A 19,754-nucleotide genomic window follows, 5' to 3' on the forward strand; every position below is an offset into this window, starting at 1 on the left:
TCCTTTCCTTGTACTTTCCTTTTAATGCATGCTTTCGACTTGTAGCATGCTTTCCCTCTCATGCATGCTTTTACTTTGTTGTGGTATGTGCTTTTCCTTTTGTCTGTTGCAGTTTTCCTTGCTCTTTCTTGTACACTTTTCTCTCTTGTGTGTGACTATGCTTTCCCTCGCACCCTATTGTTTTTCCTCCTCTCTCAAGTTTTCCCTCTTGCATGCATGCGTCCGTTCTCTCTCTGTTGTGTGTTTCTCCTCTTTTGTATGTGCTTTTCCTCTCTTGCTGCTTCCCCCCTCTCTCTCTTGCACATCCCCTCTATTGGTTGTGCTTTCCCTCTGTCTCTCTTGTTTGTTCTTTCCCTCTCTTGGACATACTTTCCTGCCCTCATGCAGCCCCTTTCCTCCCTCCCTCATGCTGTCTTGCATGCTTTCCCTCTCACTTGTGCACTTTCCTGTCCTGTCACATGCTTTCCCTCTTTCATGTGCACATTCCATCTCTAATGAACATATCTTCTTTTTCCCATACATTTCCTCTCTCATCTCTCTCATCTTCTTTAGTGTACCTTTCCCGTCTCTGGCACCTTTCCCTTGCTCTTTCTGTTGCACCTTTCCCCTCTCTTCTGCATGCTCCCTCTCTTTCTCCCACTCACTTCCTCATATGTGTACTTCCCCCCCTTCATTTGCTTTCCCTTTCTGTCTCTGGCATGCCCCTCTCTTTCACGCTTTTTATCTTTATCTCATGCGCTGTCTCTCAGTTGCAATTTCCTGCTCTATAATGCATATTCTGCCTCTCTCTCATATGCTCTTTCACTTTCTCATATGCTCTTTCCCTCTTGTTTGCTCAAGCTTTCCTTGTCTCTACTGTGAATGTTTCTAACTGCCATGCTCTCTTGAGCTCTCTCATTTAACATTATGTTCCCCGCTCAAATACTTCACTTCTGGGTTGAACTAGTTTCTCTCATGCTCTTTCACTTCCTCTTGCATGCTTTCTCTTCCTCCCTATCATGTAGGGTTTCCTTCTCTCTCTCACATGCTTTACCTCTGTTCCATGCATCTGTTCCTCTCTCTTTTGGACGCTCTTCACACTTCTCAATTATTTATTCATTTCTCTTTTCCTCTCTGCTGCATTACTTCTCTGTCATTACTTCTGTGTCATGCACTGTTCCTTTATTGTGTGTGCTTTCCCTTCCTCCCTGGTACACTTCCTCTCTCTCTTTCACCATCTCTCTCATGGATGCACTTTCCCTGTCTTTCTCCCTTGCTTTCTTTCTCTTAGGCGTATTTACCCTTTCTCTGTCACATGCTTTATCACAAGTGCTTTCTCTCTGTATCATTGTGCTTTCCCGTTCTCTCGCTTGCCTGTTTCCCTGCTTTGTCTGCACTTTGCCCTGCACTTCACATATCTTACATGTGCTTTTTCGCTTTTCTTGTGCTTTGTCTGCCTTACACTTTCTTGTGCTAACAGCCTCGCTTTCCCTTCCGATCTTGCACACTTCTGTCTCAGGCTTTCCCTGTATCTCATGTTTACCTCTTTGCACACACTTTGTCTTGCATGCTTCCCCCCTCTTTCATGCATGCTCTGTCTTTACCTCTCTCTCGTGTCTGCTTTCCTTATAGATTCTGTGTAGTTTCACTCTCTTGTGTACTCTTTCCCTTAATCTCGGGCATTTGTTCTCTCTTGCACATGCACACTGTCCCTTTCTCTTTTCCTTTTTCTCCTTCTTGTGACCCCCTCTGTTGTGTCCTTTTCCTCTTTCCCTCTTTCTTGCATGTGAGGGCTTTCCCTCTCTCTTGTTCATGTTCTCTCTCTTGTGTGCTGTTTCTTGCTGTCCTGGGCTTTTTGTGTCTCTCTTGTGCACTGTTTCCTTCCCTCTCTGTCACACTTTCTCATGCTTTTTCTTGCATTCTGTCCCTTTCTCACATGCTGTTCCCCCAGTGCATGTTTTTCCTCTCTTCTGCCTGCCATTTCCGTATCTGTTGTGTGCTTTCCTTCTTACTTGCTTGTACTTTCTCTCTTGCGTGTCTCAGTCTCTCTCATCCTTTTCTTCTCTGTTGTATGTAGGCTTTCCCTCTCTCATGCGCTTTCCATGTGTTGTGGGTTAACCCCAGTCTTCAGTTAAGCACCACACAGCCATTTGCTTGCTCCCCTCCCAGTGGGACGGGAGAGAGAATCAGAAGGGCAAATGTGAGAAAACTCATGGGTTGAAACAGAGACAGGTTAATAAGTAAAGCAAAGCTGTGTGTGCAAGCAAAGCAAAATAAGGAATTTATTCACTGCTTACCGTCAGCTGGCAGATGTTTATCTGCTTGCCTGGAAAGCAGGACCTCAACATGCATAATGGTTAATTGGGAAGACACACTGTAACCACAAACATCCCCCCTTCCTCCTTTTTTACCCCAGCTGTTATTGCTGAGCACAACATATGGGATATCCCATGGTCAGTTGGGGTCAGCTGTCCCAGCTGTGTCCATTCCCAGCTTCTTGCACACCCCCAGCCTACTCACTGGGCGGGGGCAGCATGAGAAACTGAGAAGACCTTGATGATATCCAAACAATATTCAGCAATAACTAAAACATCAGTGTGTTATCAACACTTTTCATCACAGATCCAAAACACAGCACCGTATGAGCTGCTGTGAAGAAAGCTAACTCCATCCCAGCCTTAACCAGTACACCCTCTCTCTCATGCATTAGCTCTCAAGAACTCTGATGTGCGCTTTCCCTCTTTGCATGCCTTTTCACTCCATCTTATGCTTTCCGTCTTACTCTCTTGTTTGTTCTCTCATACTCTCTCACTTTTCTGTCTTTGTCTTTTTCTTGAGTTCTGGGGCTTCTTTTCCTTGCATACAGTTTTTCTTTCTTGTTTTCCTTCTCATGCACTGTTCCCCTCTCTCTTGCAGCACTCTTTCCCACTCACTGTCTCATGCTTCTTAATGTTGTTTGACACTCTCATGCAGACATTCTTTCCCTCTCTCTCTCTCTCTCACACTTTTTCTCTACCCCTCTTTTGTTCTTTACATCTCTTTCATGCTTTCCCTCTCTTGCACATTCTTCCTTTCATGTTTTCCTCTCTGTCTGGCATATGGCATTTTTCTGTCATGTGTATGCCTTCCCTCTCTCCCTTTGTCCCTCAGGCTTTCTCTCTCACACACGCTTTTCCGCTCTTTTGTGCACTTCTGTCTCACATGCTTTACCTCTTCCTTGCACATGCTTTCCTTTTGTTGTGAGTATACTGTGACGTGCTTCCTCTCACTCTCATGTACGCTTTTGCTCTTTCTTGCACACACATGGTCACTCTCTCTCACATGTGCTTTCCCTCTTACTTGTGATTTCTGTCCTGCATACCCTCCCCATGTGCTTCTGCTCTTTCATGTCCTTTTCCTGTCTTGTGTGCTTGCTCTCTCAATCTTTCTTGCTCTCATGCTTCTGCAGGCTTTCCTGCTCTCACACTTTTTTCTTACTGCATGCTTTTCCTCTCTCGTGTGATTTTCATGTCTTGTGTACTTTCCCTCTCCCTTGCAGTTTCCCTCTGTTTTACTCACACCATGTCATTCCTTCTCTCTTGTTCTTTCCCCCATCTTAATTTCACAAACTTTCACGCTTTCTCTTGCATGCTTTTCCACTCTCATGCCTGCAGCTTTCCCTCTCCCATGCTTTTTGTCTTGCATCTTTCCCAATCTCATACGCCTTTTTTCTTATGTCTCTCTTTCTTTTGCTTTCCTTCACACACAAGCTTTCTGTCTTGTGCACTTTTTGTTCTGTCACTCTTTTCTTGTTGCTCTCTTGCTTCTCCATCTTCTCGGAGTCTTGAGCTTTACCTCTCTTTTGTGTGCTTTGCTTCCTCATCCCACTCATGATGTCTCTTCCTTGCTCACACTGTTCCTCTCTCATGGTTTCCTTCTGTATTGCATCCTTTCCTTATCTCACCCATTCATGTTTTCCCTTGCTTGCTCTTTCTTGTGTGTTGTTTTTCTCTTTGGCATGCTTTCCCTTTTGTGCGGAAATTTCTCATCTCTTTCCCACCTCACACACTCCTTGCCTCTGTTGAATGCTTTTTCCCTTGTCACTGTCTTGTGCTTTTCCTCTTGTCCCTTGTGCTTTTCCTTTCTCACAGATGTGCTTTCTGTCGCTTCCCCACCCCTGCCAAGCTTTCTCTGTCTTGCCTGCATTCTCTCTCACACAACCCTTCCTTCTCTGGTACTCTCTCTCTTGCTGCTCCCCCCTTATATCTTGTGTTTTCCCGCTATCTCTTAGTGACAGACTTTCCCTCTGTCTTTCTGCCACACTTCCTTGTATGTGTGTCCATGTCTTCTCAGGCATGTCCCCTCTCTCTTGCATGTTCTGTGCCACTTTCTCTTCTCCCTTGTGTGCAATTTTGTGTTTTCTCTCTGTCACATGCCTTTTCTCTCTGTGTTGTGGCCTTTACCTCTGTCTTGTGTTTTTCCTCTCCCATATGCAGATGTGCTTCCCCCCTCTGTCTTGCTTCTCCCCTTTTTTCCCTGTCTTAAGCATTCTTTCCTTCTCTTGTGAACACACAATCATTCTCTGTCCCTCTCAGTCTCACACGCTTTCCCTCTCTCTGTTATGCTTTCCCCCTCTTGCATGCTTTCCTTTGTACACATGCTCTCCTTTTCTTGATTGTGCCTTTTCTCTTGCATGCTTTCCCTCTCGCTCTCATGGGCTTTCCCCCTCTCTTTGTGTGTCCCTTCTCTCTCTTGTGTGCACCTCCCCTGCTCCTGTGCATGAATTTCCATGCTCATGCACACTTTCCCACTCGTAAGTGCCTTTTGATATTCTTCACCAGTGTCTCTTTCTGAGGCTCTCTCCCCATTGCTCATTCTCTCCCCTCATCCCCTTCTGTCTTTTCCCTTCCCTGTCACTTTCTTGCCCCTTTTCTCCATTTTCTGCTCCACACCCTTATCTCCCTCTCATCTTTTCTTTTCTTCGCTTTCACGCTGTTTTTCTCCATAAAGCCCTTCACCTTTTGTCTCTTTCCCGTTCTCTTTCCTGCCTCTCCTCTCCTTTCCTCCCTTTGTGTGTGCCTTTCTCCCTCTGCATCCATCTCTCTCTTTAGGCTTCCTTGCTGTGTCTCCATATCTCTCTTTTTTTTCTGCTTTTACCACCCCCCTTCTGTCTTGATCTTGGTCTCTCTCCCTTGCACTCTCTTTTCCCTTCTTTCTCTGTCTCCATTTTGCCCCATCTCTCTCTCCTGTGCTCCCTCTCTTCCTGTCTCTGCCCTTCTCTCTCCCCCTCTTTCATCCTGCTTCTTTCCTGTATCTCACACCCTATCTCCCACTCACACTCAGTTTCTCTTACTTTTGCTTATTTTCTTCCTCTGTGTTCTCCTGCTTTCTCTCTCTCCTGTCTCCTCCCCCTCCTGCACTGTCAGCTGTCTCTGCTGTTCTCTCTCTCTCCCCTTTTTGCTCTCAATTTCCCTTTTCCTCACTATTGCCCTCATTCTTTCTGTCTGCTTTCTCACTCTCCCTCTCTCTGTCCAACAGGTGACATCCACATTTTCCTTGGAGCTGTCTTTTTATGTTCCTTGGCCACTGAATATACTCAAACTGCAAAGTAACATCTGCAATCTTCTGAAAGTTTTGCCCTATTTACTCTACATTTTCGGTATCAGAGCCAAGATTAGCGTTACAGTATCACCAAAGCTAAGGCATGAAAAATCCTGTGCTGATTTTTCTGCATTCTCCTCAGCTGGAGTCCAGTAAGGAAGAGGGTCTGCAGCTAGTATACCAAGGTATCTTCTTCAAAAATCAAATTGGTCTTGCACTTGATTTCTTGCCAAGGTGAAACCATTTTTGTTTACTGTTCCTTTTGTGCTTCACGGTATTAGCATTGTTTCATCCTTTGCAGAGATCCTAGGGTATGGGTTTACCGATCCTGCTGTAATCCATTTTGCTTGCAAGAGAAAGCCTGTGGGGCTCTACAATCTCTATGCTAACGTTGAGTATTGTTGTTTTTAATTATTCAGCTTCATTCAACTTATTTGTAAGTCTAACACTCCTATAAACTTGCCAAAGTAAAAAGTATGTATGATACTTAGGCACAGTAAAAGTGTCCTTGCATAATCCCAGAAGTCATCTCATTGTACCACAAGGAATAATGAGTCTGTGAAGATGAATCCACTGCACATGGCACAAGAAAAAGCTGTGAAGAAGGTTGGGAACAATATTCTGATACACTGCATGAAGTATACACAGTTCACGGAAGGAATTCTCTCCCTTTTCTCTTCAGTACTTTGGATATTCGTTCCTCTTAATTCTGAAACACAAATCTTCAGATTGAAGCATAGTACCAGCTTTATTTCTTCTCTATAATTAATAAGGGCTGCATGATGATGCTGAGTTCTCAGTGGTTTATATTACTGCTCAAGCAGAAGCAGGGCCATTCAGAGAGGCAATTCTGGAAAGTGAGGACCATATTTGTAGACTTTTCCTTACATACTTCTTTATTGTAGAAATGTTTCTAGATGTAACCTGTACTTTTTGCTGTTAATGGCCTTGTCTCACTGTTCTTTCTTGCAGGTTTTTTTTCTTTTTCACAATTAGTTTTCTGTCCTCCTCTGGTCTGTGGCCAGCATCAGCTGACTTCTTTGTTCTGGTAGCTGTGGATAGGACTGTACATGGGATACTGTCCTTCTGTGTTTATCCAGGATTTTTCTGTCTTCTTTTCTCACACCTTTCCTTGAAGTGCACAAGTTGTTCTCAAATGTGTATGTTATTGGAGTGGCAGGAGTAATTTGAGGAGAGAGTTGTTATTTTGGTTAAGTCACAAGTTTAAAAATAGTTACTGTACTGGAAAAATGCAAGAAAGAACTGACTCTGCCCTCAGTGCAGAAGAGTGAGTATTGCTTCACAGAACAATAGAACATCCCAGGTTGGAAGGGACCTCGAAAGGTCAGCTGGTCCAACCTTTCATGGGAAAGGGAACCTAGATGAGACTATCTAGCATACTGTCCAGTCGCATGTTGAAAAGCCCCTGTGATGGGGACTCTACCACATCCCTGGGGAGATTGTTCCAGTGATTGATTGTTCTCACTGTAAAAAATGTCTTTCTTATACTGAGACGAAACCTGTCCTGGTGCAACTTGTACCTGTTGCCTCTTGTCTTCTCCATGTGGTACCTTGTGAAGAGAGAACCTGTATTCTCTTTGTAGCCACACTTTTAAGTACTGGAAAACTGTGATGAGGTCTCCCTGAGCCTTCTCCAGGGAGAAGAGACATAACTCCTACAGTCTTACCTTGTAGGGTGGGCTCTCCAGCCCTTTGATCATCTCTGGCCCTCCTTTGGATCCTCTCCAGTCTGTCCACATCTTTTTTGAGTTCTGGGGACCAGAATTGAACACAGTACTCCAGGTGTGGCATGACAAGCACTGAGTAGGGTGGGATGATCACATCTCTGTCTCTGCTAGTAATGCCTCTGCAGATGCAGTCCAGGACCTGATTTACCTTTGTTGCTGCAGCAGCACTCTGCTGACTCACGTTCGCCTTGTTGTCCATCAGCACCCCCAGGTCCCTTTCAGCAAGGCTGTTCCCAGCCACACAGGTCCTAGCCTGTACTGGGCCCGTTGGTCATTCTGTCTCAGGTGCAGGACTTTACACTTGTCTGTTAAACTTCATACATTTCTTGCTAGACCACTCTTCCAGCCTGTCCAGATCTCTCTGTAAGGTGGCCTTCCCTTCTGACATGTCCACCTCACCACCTGGTTCAGTGTCATCAGCAAACTTGTTGAGGGTGCTTTCAGTCCTATCATCCAGATCATTTATGAAGATGTTGAACAGCTTGGGGCCCAGTATCAGTCTCTGGGGGACCCTACGTGCAACAGGCTGCCAGCCTGAGCAAAAATCATTGATCACCACCCTCTTGAGTGTGGCCTTGTTGGCCAGTTTCCTACCCATTACTTAAATAATTTCCTACCCATTACTTAAACAATTTGTGCCTCACCTCTCTAGAAATGCCTTGTGACACTGTTCACATGTCCTGTTAGACTGGTATATTCAAAACTGGTAAGTTTGAATTTTATTAAATAACATGGTAACAGTCTATTTTAAGTCTCTGAAGAGCCTGCCTGTCCAGAACAATCATCAGATGCAATTTTTCTTTACACCTTTAGCTAGATGATGAAGAGCTGTTTGTTTACAAAGGTGGGCAGGAAAGCCTGTAAATGCACCTTAACAGAAAATCAAGCTGTAAGTTTCCTTATTATTCCCTGCATGTATGATGCCGATGTAAAATTCTTCAGGCTTTTTTCTAATAGAAGTCTTCAGAAGTGCTAAGTGGATTTTGGAAGAATACTTGCAGAAAATTCACTAATGCTAGCCTTTGAAATAATTATCATTTGTGGTTTGCTTGTTAGGAATGTTAATGATTTGGTTGTATCTTGTTGCTTTGAAGTCTGGGCCAATGTCAACAGGAATAGACTGATTTAACTTTTTTAGTTTTCTTGGGGCTGAACAGAGTAACACGTGCTGAGGATTAACCTGAACAGCATCTTATGGAAAAGCTTGAGGCAGTGATAACAGGCAGGAACAGTCACTGCAGATATATACCAGTATGGCCCACCACAGAAATAGTGAGGAAAAATGTATCAAGCAGAGCACTTGGGATTTTTTGCAAATCCTGTCTTTGAACAATTATAGAATCATAGAATGGTTTGGGTTGCAAGGGAACGTAAAGATCATCTAGTTCCAACCCCCCTGCCACACCTTCTCCTAGACCAGGTTGCTCAAAGCCCCATCCAACCTGGCCTTGAAAATTTCCAGGGAGGGGGCATCCACAACTTCTCTGGGCAACCTGTTCCAGTGTCTCACCACCCTCACAGTCAAGAATTTCTTCCTAATATCTAATCTAAATCTACCCTCTTTCAGTTTAAAACCATTATACCATGTCCTATCACTACATGCCTGTGTAAAAAGTCCCTCTGCAGCTTTCCTGTAGGCCCCCTTCAGGTACTGGAAGGCTGCTATAAGGTCTCCCCGGAGCCTTCTCTTCTCCAGGCTGAACAGCCCCAAGTCTCTCAGCCTGTCTTCATAGGAGAGGTGCTCCAGTCCTCGATCATCTTTGTGGCCCTCCTGTGGACTCACTCCAACAGCTCCATGCCCTTCTTATGTTGGGGTCCCCAGAACTGGATGCAGTACTCCAGGTAGGGTCTCACGAGAGCGGAGTAGAAGGTCAGAATCACCTTCCGCAACCTGCTGGCCACGCTTCTTTTGATGCAGCCCAGGATATGGGTGGCCTTCTGGGCTGCAAGCGCACATTGCCGGCTCATGTTGAGCTTCTCATCAACCATCACCCCCAAGTCCTTCTCCTCAGGGCTGCTCTCAATCCATTTTCCGCCCAGCCTGTATTTGTGCTTGGGATTGCCCCCACCCACATGCAGGACCTTGCATTTGGCCTTGTTGAACCATACAGTTCGCACAGGCCCAGCTTTCAAGCCTGTCAAGGTCCCTCTGGATGGCATCCCTTCCCTTTGGCGTGTCAACTGCACCACACAGCTTGGTTTCGTCAGCAAACTTGCTGAGGGTACGCTCAATCCCACTGTCCATGTCGCCGACAAAGATGTTAAACAGTGCTAGTCCCAATACTGACTCCTGAGGAGGCCCACTTGTCACTGGTGTCCACTTGGACATCGAGCCGTTGATCGTAACTCTTTCAGTGCGACCATCCAGCCAATTCCTTATCCACTGAGTGGTCCGTCCGTGAAGTCTATTAGAGACAAGGATGTTGTGCGGGACACTATCAAATGCTTTGCACAAGTCCAGGTAGATGACATCAGTCGCTCTGCCCCTATCCACCAGCGCTGTAACCCTGTCGTAGAATGGCTGGAACTCATCAATAGCCATCATAGCTTACACAGAGAAAGCTGGTTTCCTGTTCAAAGGTACTGACTGAAAAGGAGTAGCTGCTTTGTGGTGGAGAAATCTAGAGATTACAGGTCCATGTTGCCTAGAGTGCAGTTTAGCTACCTCTTTGCATGCAGTCCTGAAATAGACATGAATGAGCTTGTGAAGTGTTTTCTCTTTTGTATAAGGGAATGTGAGGACTGATCAAGTGAAACTGAAAAGCAGAGAGTTTCCAGTCCTTTTTAAGTTGTTTGCCACAGGATTAGTATTTGGGGAAATGAGCACATGCAGGGGACGAATTTGGTCTAGTGGACCTCTTTCCAGTTAGGTTGCCAAGATTTTTACAAGCCTTTACTAAAGGTACAGTTGATTTCTTGCCCTAGCAGTTAAATGATGATAGTAGCCATTCAGAGTGGCTGTTCAGACCTTTGGGCCCAATGCCAGCATAACTGCATTCCTACTTGCAATCTAATAGAAATCTTCGTTAGGTATCCTATTTAGGGAGTTCCTCTGGAACTTACCTTCAGGGGCCAAGCCTGACTGAAGAAGGGAAAAAGGAATCTGAAACTTAATTGATATGTACCCTGTGTTTTCGATAGAGCTTTCTGTTCTAAGCAGGTTAGCTAGTACTGGATGCCAATGAGAAGAGTTAGCTCTGCTGGGTGAAGACAGCTACTCTTTCTGACAGGAAGCTCCCAGCACAACCTATTATGCCAGCAGTGAAAACAGGCAAAACCATTGATATGATACTGTTTTTCCTGCTCTTGATGATAAAATGAAGAGAACTGAAGTTTCAGGTCTTAGTAGCCTTTTACAGCTAAGTCTTTATGAGAACCTGCTGAACCCTGTACTAGAGTCCACACATACTACAGTCCACTGTAACTTACTGCCACAGACACTTGACCTTGCTTAGGTAGTTGTAGCTTCTCCACCTTTCTTACTGGGAAAGAGGATGCACAGGAAGATCAATGGTCATCCCAAAGTTCCTTCATTTCCATGGTTGTAGAATGTATGTGACAACCCTTTTAGCTTAGTGGCAACTGCCCTTTTTGACATCTGTCCATTGATAGGGCTTGGTTTAAAAATTGTGACTCCATAGAATTAATGCTGTTCTGATTGATAGTCTGTACCAGACTTGATCATGTAAATTTCCAAAGGACTCTTGGTTCCCTTGGATCTGCTAAAAATACAAGGTATTTTTTCATGACAATGCAGGATTGTATGCTATAATCTAAAATAGTATTGTGAGATTTATACTAGGTGAGAGTAGGGCATGTGGGAGAGATGTAGCAAATTTGTTCTTGCTGCTAAACTAATTGATATTTGCTTAGATCAGAGGAATTTCTTGTAGATTTCAGATACTCTAAGATGTCGGAGACAGACACTTGGAATGCTACATGGTTTGTTTCTGACTGCAACCTTTTATTAATATATACAGGAGAGATTAACAAAGTGCCAACTCTTTTTCAGAGAGCACTAAACAGGGAGATCCTGCAAACTGAAACTGCAGAAAGCCTAGAAAGAAAAGTGCCACTAATAGAGTAAAAAATGTTAATACAGTAAAAATTGCCTTCCTATATGCAAATTCAGTATCCCCAGTAAGAGGAAATCTAGGCAGTGGTATTCAGCTAGAAAAGAGGAGCTGGAAGGGCAGAAATGCTGGATGATAACTTTTGTTGAAAGGATTCAGCACACTTCATACTGAAACCCTCCACACATAACCCCCCTCCCCCAATTCCAGAAAAATTATAGTCCTGGAGTATTCCTCCCTCATATACTTGCATATTTCTAAAACGTTTATTTAATTTGGTGGGTTTGAACAAGGGCTGGAACAATGCAAAGTAGTGTGTTTTCAGATTCTTTGTGGAAGCATTTGTAGGGCTGTCTGTGGAGGTTTTTGGCTTGATTTTTAAAATGCAAAACTTGTGCCACCATCTGCCAAGTATTCTATACAACTGGGAGACATGATGTCACGGTTTAAAGCTGGGCTGGCGATTAAACCTGCAGCAGACGCTCTCTGTTAACCCTCCCCCCGCCCCGCGAAGGGAAAGGGAAAGGGAAAAGGGAGAGAGACTTACGGGTGGGAAAGTTAAAACAGTTTTAATAAACCTATAATAATGAAAAAAGAGTATAATAATAATATTGGAATAATCAAATATATACAAATATATATACAAAACCAAGATCGAGCTCCCCCGATGCCGGCAACGTCACCACCGGCACTGCAGGGCAGGCTCCGGGAAGGCCCAGGCTGGGCCTAGCAACGGTCGAGAGCTGGATTCGGGGATGCACAGATCGGGATCGGGGGCAGCAGGAAAACAGTCGGAGTCCTCCTTGGACACCGGCCATAGCAGAAAAGAGCAAGAGGCGCGAGACCCTCGTGATCCCCCCGCTTTATACCGAGAATGACGTGTATGGGATGGAATACCCTCGTTGGTCAATTTTGGGTCACCTGCCCTGTCTGCTTCCCCCTGCAGCTGCGACCCCCCTTCGGCTCTTCACTCATAAGCAGTGAGGAATTCAGCAGTGACCTTGGTTTCTCTAAGACTAAGTACAGCAAGAGCCTTACTGCACAACATCCCTACCGGTGCCTCAGCGATAACTACAAACTTCGAGTGTTATCAGTCCTGGAAGCAGACACTGTCTGCAAAAACATGCAGTTAGTTTCAGAAAGTGCAGTTACTTAGAGGAGACTTAGCTGAAAGTAAAAATCACTGAAAGGAAAATCGGTCTGGTTTAGGCCAAACCAAGACACATGATTTCACAGGAAAAGAGTTGGTTTTCTTTCATGGTTTTGGCATAATGATTTTTTCATTTTGCAAACCTTTTATTACCCATTTTAATAGCACCTTAAAGACAGACTGGGAGGTGAAAGACAACACATTGGCAATTAGGATTTGGGAGATACAATGAAGCAGAAAACCTATTAATAACACAATTTCTTGGCCATGTTTTTGTATGTATTAAATATTCAATTAAAAGAGAGGATCACAGAATCACAGAATCAGAGAATGTTAGGGATTGGAAGGGACCTCGAAAGATCATCTAGTCCAATCCCCCTGCCGGAGCAGGATTTTTGTTGAAAGCTAATATCTGCTCTAGACTATGCTTAATTTTTGCGCTCTAAATATGACGTGTTCAGTGATGTGAATCTGTAGTGTTCTTTGCTTCAGAAGTCTCTGAAGGCATTGTTTTTTCTGGATCTAGCAATCTTCAGCATCAATCTTGCATGAAGTTTGGATACGCTTTGTCATCTTCAACACATTTGGATTTCTCATTGAATCCCTGGAAGCTAACTTGCTGCATGAGCTCAGTATTAGAGGCTGGGTACTTATTTTTTTACTCCTGCATTATGCAGAGGCCTTAATATTGGGCTGGTTCTGTCAGAGCATGGAGATAGTATGTACAGTTTACATCTCTCTGTGCTCTTCTTCTTTAAGTAAGAAAAGACATTAACTGCTGCAGAGACAGTTCAGTATGGAGTAGCTACAGGTTGATGCTTTAGATGTGTCCTTTAATTTTCCATTGTTTTCACTGAAACAGCACTGAGAGGTTGCAAGGTTATTCATTACTGGCTGATCCAGCTCATAAACGGTAGGATACATGAGTGGCATGCCACAACCAGCTTTCTGTGCTCTCCTGGTGACTTCTTTTGGAATAACTTGGGACCCAGCTGAACTACCTAGATTGTTGACACGGTCTCCCACAGCATCCTCGCAGCTAAACTGAGGAAGGGTGGTCTGGATGATCGGGTAGTGAGGTGGATTGTGAACTGGCTGAAGGAAAGAAGCCAGAGAGTGGTGGTCAATGGGACAGAGTCCAGTTGGAGGCCTGTGTCTAGCGGAGTCCCTCAAGGGTCGGTACTGGGACCAGTACTATTCAATATATTCATTAATGACTTGGATGAGGGATTAGAGTGCACTGTCAGCAAGTTCGCTGATGACACCAAACTGGGAGGAGTGGCTGACACAACGGAAGGCTGCGCAGCCATTCAGAGAGACCTGGACAGGCTGGAGAGTTGGGCGGGGAGAAATTTAATGAAATATAACAAGGGCAAGTGTAGAGTCCTGCATCTGGGCAAGAATAACCCCATGTACCAGCACAAGTTGGGGGCAGAGCTGTTGGAGACCAGCGTAGAGGAAAGGGACCTGGGGGTCCTAGTGGACAACAGGATGACCATGAGCCAGCAGTGTGCCCTTGTGGCCAAGAAGGCCAATGGCATCCTGGGGTGTATTAGAAGGGGTGTGGTTAGCAGGTCGAGAGAGGTTCTCCTCCCCCTCTACTCTGCCCTGGTGAGGCCGCATCTGCAGTATTGTGTCCAGTTCTGGGCCCCTCAGTTCAAGAAGGCCAGGGAACTGCTAGAGAGAGTCCAGCGCAGAGCCACGAAGATGATTAAGGGAGTGGAACATCTCCCTTATGAGGAGAGGCTGAGGGAGCTGGGTCTCTTTAGCTTGGAGAAGAGGAGACTGGAGGGTGACCTCATTAATGTTTATAAATATGTAAAGGGCAAGTGTCATGAGGATGGAGCCAGACTCTTCTCAGTGGCATCCCTTGACAGGACAAGGGGCAATGGGTGCAAGCTGGAACACAGGAGGTTCCACTTAAATATGAGGAAAAACTTCTTTACGGTGAGGGTGACCGAACACTGGAACAGGCTGCCCAGAGAGGTTGTGGAGTCTCCTTCTCTGGAGACGTTCAAGGCCCGCCTGGACGCGTTCCTGTGTGATATGGTCTAGGCAATCCTGCTCCGGCAGGGGGATTGGAGTAGATGATCTTCTGAGGTCCCTTCCAATCCCTAACATTCTGTGATTCTGTGATTCTGTGATTTTATCAGCAGCAGCCTGATCCCTGGCCACTGTGTTCCTTGTGGTCTGGCGAAGCCCTGTACCCTGTGGTCACTCTGTGGTGCAGAATGAGTAGAAGGAGCTCACAAAGTCATTATTTTTAGCTATTCAGCACATTGGGTGCCTGGCAGAAGCAAGAAGAAAGAATGGTCCTGTGCTTGAAGAACTAAGTTGTTGCCTTAGTATCAGAATAGCCAAGTAGGTCTAACTGCTTGTGCTCAGTCATTCCAGTGCTGTTTCCACAACAACACGTGTGTGAACTCTTACACCAGCTCCAAAATAAACTGAATTATCCAGCTATAGAACCCCACTAACAGTTTAACTTTGTGGATGCAGTCTGCTTCTGTTGCCTTCTCTAAACTGTGCTGCTGCATTATACTGTGAAACTGTCAATATTTCCCTCTGCAGGTAGGTTTCTATGTTTTGTCTAGAGATGAAGTGAGTGCTGAGACCTGTTGGAAGTAAAGGTATTATATAAGCAGAAAACACTTCATTATTTTTGCTATATCAGAATACAGAAAGAATTGTACCATTTACTTACTGACTTGGGGATTCTTTGCTAGTAATCATAATGTGAAAAAGCGGAATTTAAATGTTACTAGTAAAGATTACTGTGTGCTCTCATTCCACTATAAAATGTGAATATTTAAAATATTGTGTCTACCTAATTTTTGAGCTAAAGAAGTGAACACATAGAGATTCAATTCAAAATAATCTTCCAGCCAGTTTCTTCATAATTTAAAATGTAGCCATTTTAAAAATCTTTAACACCGTTGATTTACAGTTAGGAGCTTTCTCACAATAGGGTACTGAATGTGTTGTTAGGTGAGCACAAACTAGGGAAAAAGATATGAACCAAAATTTAAATTTAAAATGCAGGGCTCTTGAAAGACCTGGATGTATAAGTGCGTGGACGCTCTTTCTCTCTTTTAGGATTCCCTTGAAAATCCCATCATTGAGCTTAATAAATGTGATAGCCACAGCCACTGGTAGCCTTCATCTAGCCAGTCTATCATGTGCATTTTTTTACTCTAGAAAATGGTTTTAAAATTGCCTGTTTGGCTATCTGACTCAAACCCCATTTCCTCTGTTTATTCAGTTGTATCATCTGACTACTACAAATACTGTTTTTACTCATATCAGCATGAAAACAGCAAAGACTGAGTGAACTGCAGTTTGTTTAGTCCTTGTCGACAAAATCGGTTATTAAACACAAAGCTCATTATTTACACAAGCTCATTGAAGACTTAAGATAGTTGTGCAGAAGCAGGGAGCAGCCTAGTTCACTCCCAAGTCACAGTTTCCTTGGCTAAGCAGCGAGGGAATAGTTTTCTGTGAATTTAATGTATGTTTTGCAATCATTCACACCTGCTGTTCTTAGCTGATTTTTCAGCTCTTCTTTCATGACCTGCTCTTCCTTCCACTGAAAGCCTTGGGACTTTTGCACTTTTGCTCTTGACTTAGCTGGAAAACAGGACTGTATCCTAATTATTTTGATTTAAAGAATAATAAGTTTAATGATTTATGAAAATACTGCATTCTGTAGCTTACTTAGTCATAAGTGACTAATTTACATCTCACAGAAGTGCTAGTCATCTTAAATTTTTATTACCTGGAACAAGATCGGAATTAAAAACTGGGAGGAGCAGAATAGATTCTCAGATCAGGATTTCAGTTTAAATAATTTCTGCTTTTTGCTGATATGTTCTTTTGGGAACTGGTGATATAAATATTTTGGTGGGGAGAGGAAAATGTTTTGCTTATTATTCCAGTGAAATAGCTTTATTCCTTCCTTTTGTCTGAGCAGGTAAGTATCTGAATTTAGTGTGAATTAGTCTCTGCAGATGTGGTTTGGGGGAAGTGGACACGTGCCAACCCAGCATCGTTGCTGTGAGTTGTCACCTCAGGGGAGGGAGAGCAATCACAGTGCAGAAAATGTTTTCACTTCCATTTTCGTCTGACTCCTGTCACCCAGCAGAATACCTCAATGTGGCAGATATGTACCGTGTAGGTTACAGGTTGGGCAGACATTTCTTGCAATGCAGTGGGCCCTGCTGAGCTAAGCTGCTGTGACAGGAATGCAATGTATTGCTTGTGTAAGCCTAGGAATGTGGTATTCTCTGGAGAATGTTACGTTAGCTAGCTTTGCAAAGTTTTCTAATAGCAAAATTTTTATGTTGCTTTGTACGGTGTTACTGGCTATGGGCAGCAGTATACTCTGGCAAGTTTTGTGCCCTTTACAAGGGGAGCAGACTCCATGGGATTATCCATTGTACACGTCAGGCAGCTTTGTGAAGAGTACTGAAGTCTTACTTCTCTGCCTCTTACCATCCAGATTCTGTGGAAAGGCAATCGAAGGCCAACAAGAGACGAAGCTGTCTTGAAACTGCTTAATGGAGACTTTAATAACTAGAACAAAGTATATTAAAGCACAGAACCTTCTAAGTTTGAGGTGAACTATTGGATGTCTTTATTGAGGTGACAGTTGCTCTGCTTACACTTAACATACATCACAGAAATATACATTAACATTACAGGATATATAGAGGTGATAAGGACAAGGTTTATTAGTTACACCGATTATTATTACATCAATAATCAGTTTTCTAACACAAAGCGGAGATTTGTGAGTATTCTTTGTGTTATGAAATAATGCTAAAGAGTGGAAGAACTTGGATGTCTTTACTCAGTTTGCCTGAGAATGAACTCTTCTGTTTTTGTTACCAGGAATTCAGCGGCAGTGGGACACGGCTGTTTCTGCTACGCTCTAATGCGTTCAGTTCCAGTTGCCATCTACATTGTTTTGGTAACAGGTCTGCGTTACCACCTGTTCATATGGAGCGTCTTCTCGCCAAAACTACTTTATGAGGGAGTGCATGTGTTCATCACAGCCGCTATCTGTCTGTTATTCACAGCCATGGACCAGAACCACTCTCACAAAGTGCAAGACTGAAAATAAGTGTGCAGTACACAGCTCTGCATTGCAATGTCCCGTGTGTCACTGGAATGGAAGAAGGAAGATAATGGCTTCAAATTGTTGTGCAGAATTTGAAGAGTAACCTTGTTTATTTTAGTCAAGACTGGGATTTGAAGGTCCTGTCCTGTTTTAAAACTGAGTTTACTTTAAAAATGTTAAATTGAAATAAACTGTTTTTTCAAGGATAACTTGTTCTATAGCTGGCATTACAGCACTGTCCAAATAACAGAATGGCAATATTACATGATATGAATTTAAAAATGTACATCTTAATATGAATACAGACCAGTGCCTCATGGGCACTGAAAAAATCTTTTGCACGTACAATTTTTTTACCTTCTTAGACTACAGAATCCTAAAAATATGCAGGATTTCTTGATGCTGTTCGCAAGATCTTATATTTGTTAGCCTTGGGGTTTTGTTTGCTTGTTTGTTTTGTTTCTAGTGTGTGCAATGAAATTATTATTAAATTATTGAGTTATTGTACAAATATCCCAGGTAAGAGATTTTTTTGTTTTGCATAGGCAGCATTTCTATTTAAAGGCAGTATTTTCTTTGTAAGACCGATACAATCATTATCTGTAACGGATTTCGATTTGCACTTCAGGCACTGGATAAGAAACACTAATGGGCTAACAAAGTAACGAATCTTCTGTGGAGTCCATTCACTGCTAAAATGATGTGTTTCTTTTTATTAATGTATAAATGTTAAATCAGGTTGGTGGCAACTGCACTGAACATTTGATCATGTTTTCCACACTAGGGTAGAGAGTTATGAGCCGTGAGCAGGAAAACAGTTTAATGGGCTAAGTCACCAGCATCACCTTCCCCCTAGTGACCTGTCTAGCCACCTCACTTGAATGTGCTATAATTAATGCCTAACAATGTTGTTTTCCTTGTTTCTGTGAAGAAGTTATACCTTGATGACTATCCTGAGTATCAGTATTCTTTATATGGGGTTTTTTTGCCTCATATTTTTTGTCCATGTTAGCAGCCGATAGGATTTAATCTAAATGTATTAGAGGTGTAGCAGAAGAGAATCATACAGGGAACTTTAACTTTTGTAATAAATCTGAAAATGAAAAGCTTTTAAGCCCTATGTAGCTGACAGCACATATGTTAGGATCACTGATACACTTTCATCTCATGTTTCCGATAGAGCAAATCTCAAAAAGTAGGCCTTTAGTTTTTATGCATTAATAATAGGCCATCTTCATCACTAATAATGACATTTTTTTCAACTGTTAAAACAACAAAATTTTCAGTACCCTGGCCACGTATTGCCGTTCACCTGGAGAAGAGACTACTGGATCTTGATGTTGTTCTCTGTGACCTGTTGGAAGTTTGAAAATTACTTTTAATAAATTGGTTTTCACTGCAAATTATGGAATATTTAAAACAGATCATATTTGTGAATGTTGTACACATTTACCATTTTCATCTTTCTTAGTATATTTCTGGTTACCTGTTGCCTAGCAACCATATGGGGATTATCGACATCTTCTCTGCTTACTTGGTTAATTCCTAAGCAATCCTCCCTAACGTTCATACAGAATATGTTTATAAGAGATTTGACTCAGAGAGAAGGGGTGCTAATAAAGAGACAGAGGGGAAGTTGCTTCTGGGGTACAGAATTGTAAAACAATGTGGGGTGACATTCACAAGATCTTTTATTCCTTCCTTCTGATATTTTTTGCTTCTAGTGTATTTCTTGGACATTTTATCAAATAGTGGAATCTAAAATATTGTTTGTGTATTAAGGTTGCATTTCTTCAGATTACTTAGTTAAGTAATCAGTGTCCCCTTTTTCCTCTGAAGTTGAAAGATGTCCAGATTGAATCCAGGAGAAAATAAATGGCTTGGAAAAACTGTTATTTAGGTCTTCCGGACCAGGAAAGAAATGAAGAAGGAGGAACTTAGACTGTATCTCTGTGTCAGGTTACCACCTGAATTTGGGTGATACCTCAAGAAAACAGGGTGCTTTCAACTTCAGAATTGCCATTTTTACTCTTTTTCACCCTTTCTCTTTGGGTTTAGGCAAATAAAAGACTATTTTAACTTCATCAGCTTTTGGGCTATGGCAA

At 43.1% G+C, this 19,754-nt stretch overlaps 1 protein-coding gene across 2 annotated transcripts in view; it reads left to right on the plus strand.

The window, feature by feature from the left end:
* The window catches only part of PIGG (phosphatidylinositol glycan anchor biosynthesis class G (EMM blood group)), a 112,942-nt gene extending 93,890 nt beyond the window's left edge, over nt 1–19,052 (plus strand). For both annotated transcript variants that reach the window (XM_068422676.1, XM_068422677.1), the window contains exon 13: nt 17,421–19,052. In XM_068422676.1, the coding sequence (XP_068278777.1) occupies nt 17,421–17,646 (226 nt within the window). In that variant the 3' untranslated portion in view covers nt 17,647–19,052. The remainder of the gene's footprint in view (nt 1–17,420) is intronic.
* Nucleotides 19,053–19,754: the final 702 nt, after the last annotated feature.

Source organism: Nyctibius grandis, chromosome Z, assembly GCF_013368605.1.
Source record: "Nyctibius grandis isolate bNycGra1 chromosome Z, bNycGra1.pri, whole genome shotgun sequence".
Taxonomy (NCBI): domain Eukaryota; kingdom Metazoa; phylum Chordata; class Aves; order Nyctibiiformes; family Nyctibiidae; genus Nyctibius; species Nyctibius grandis.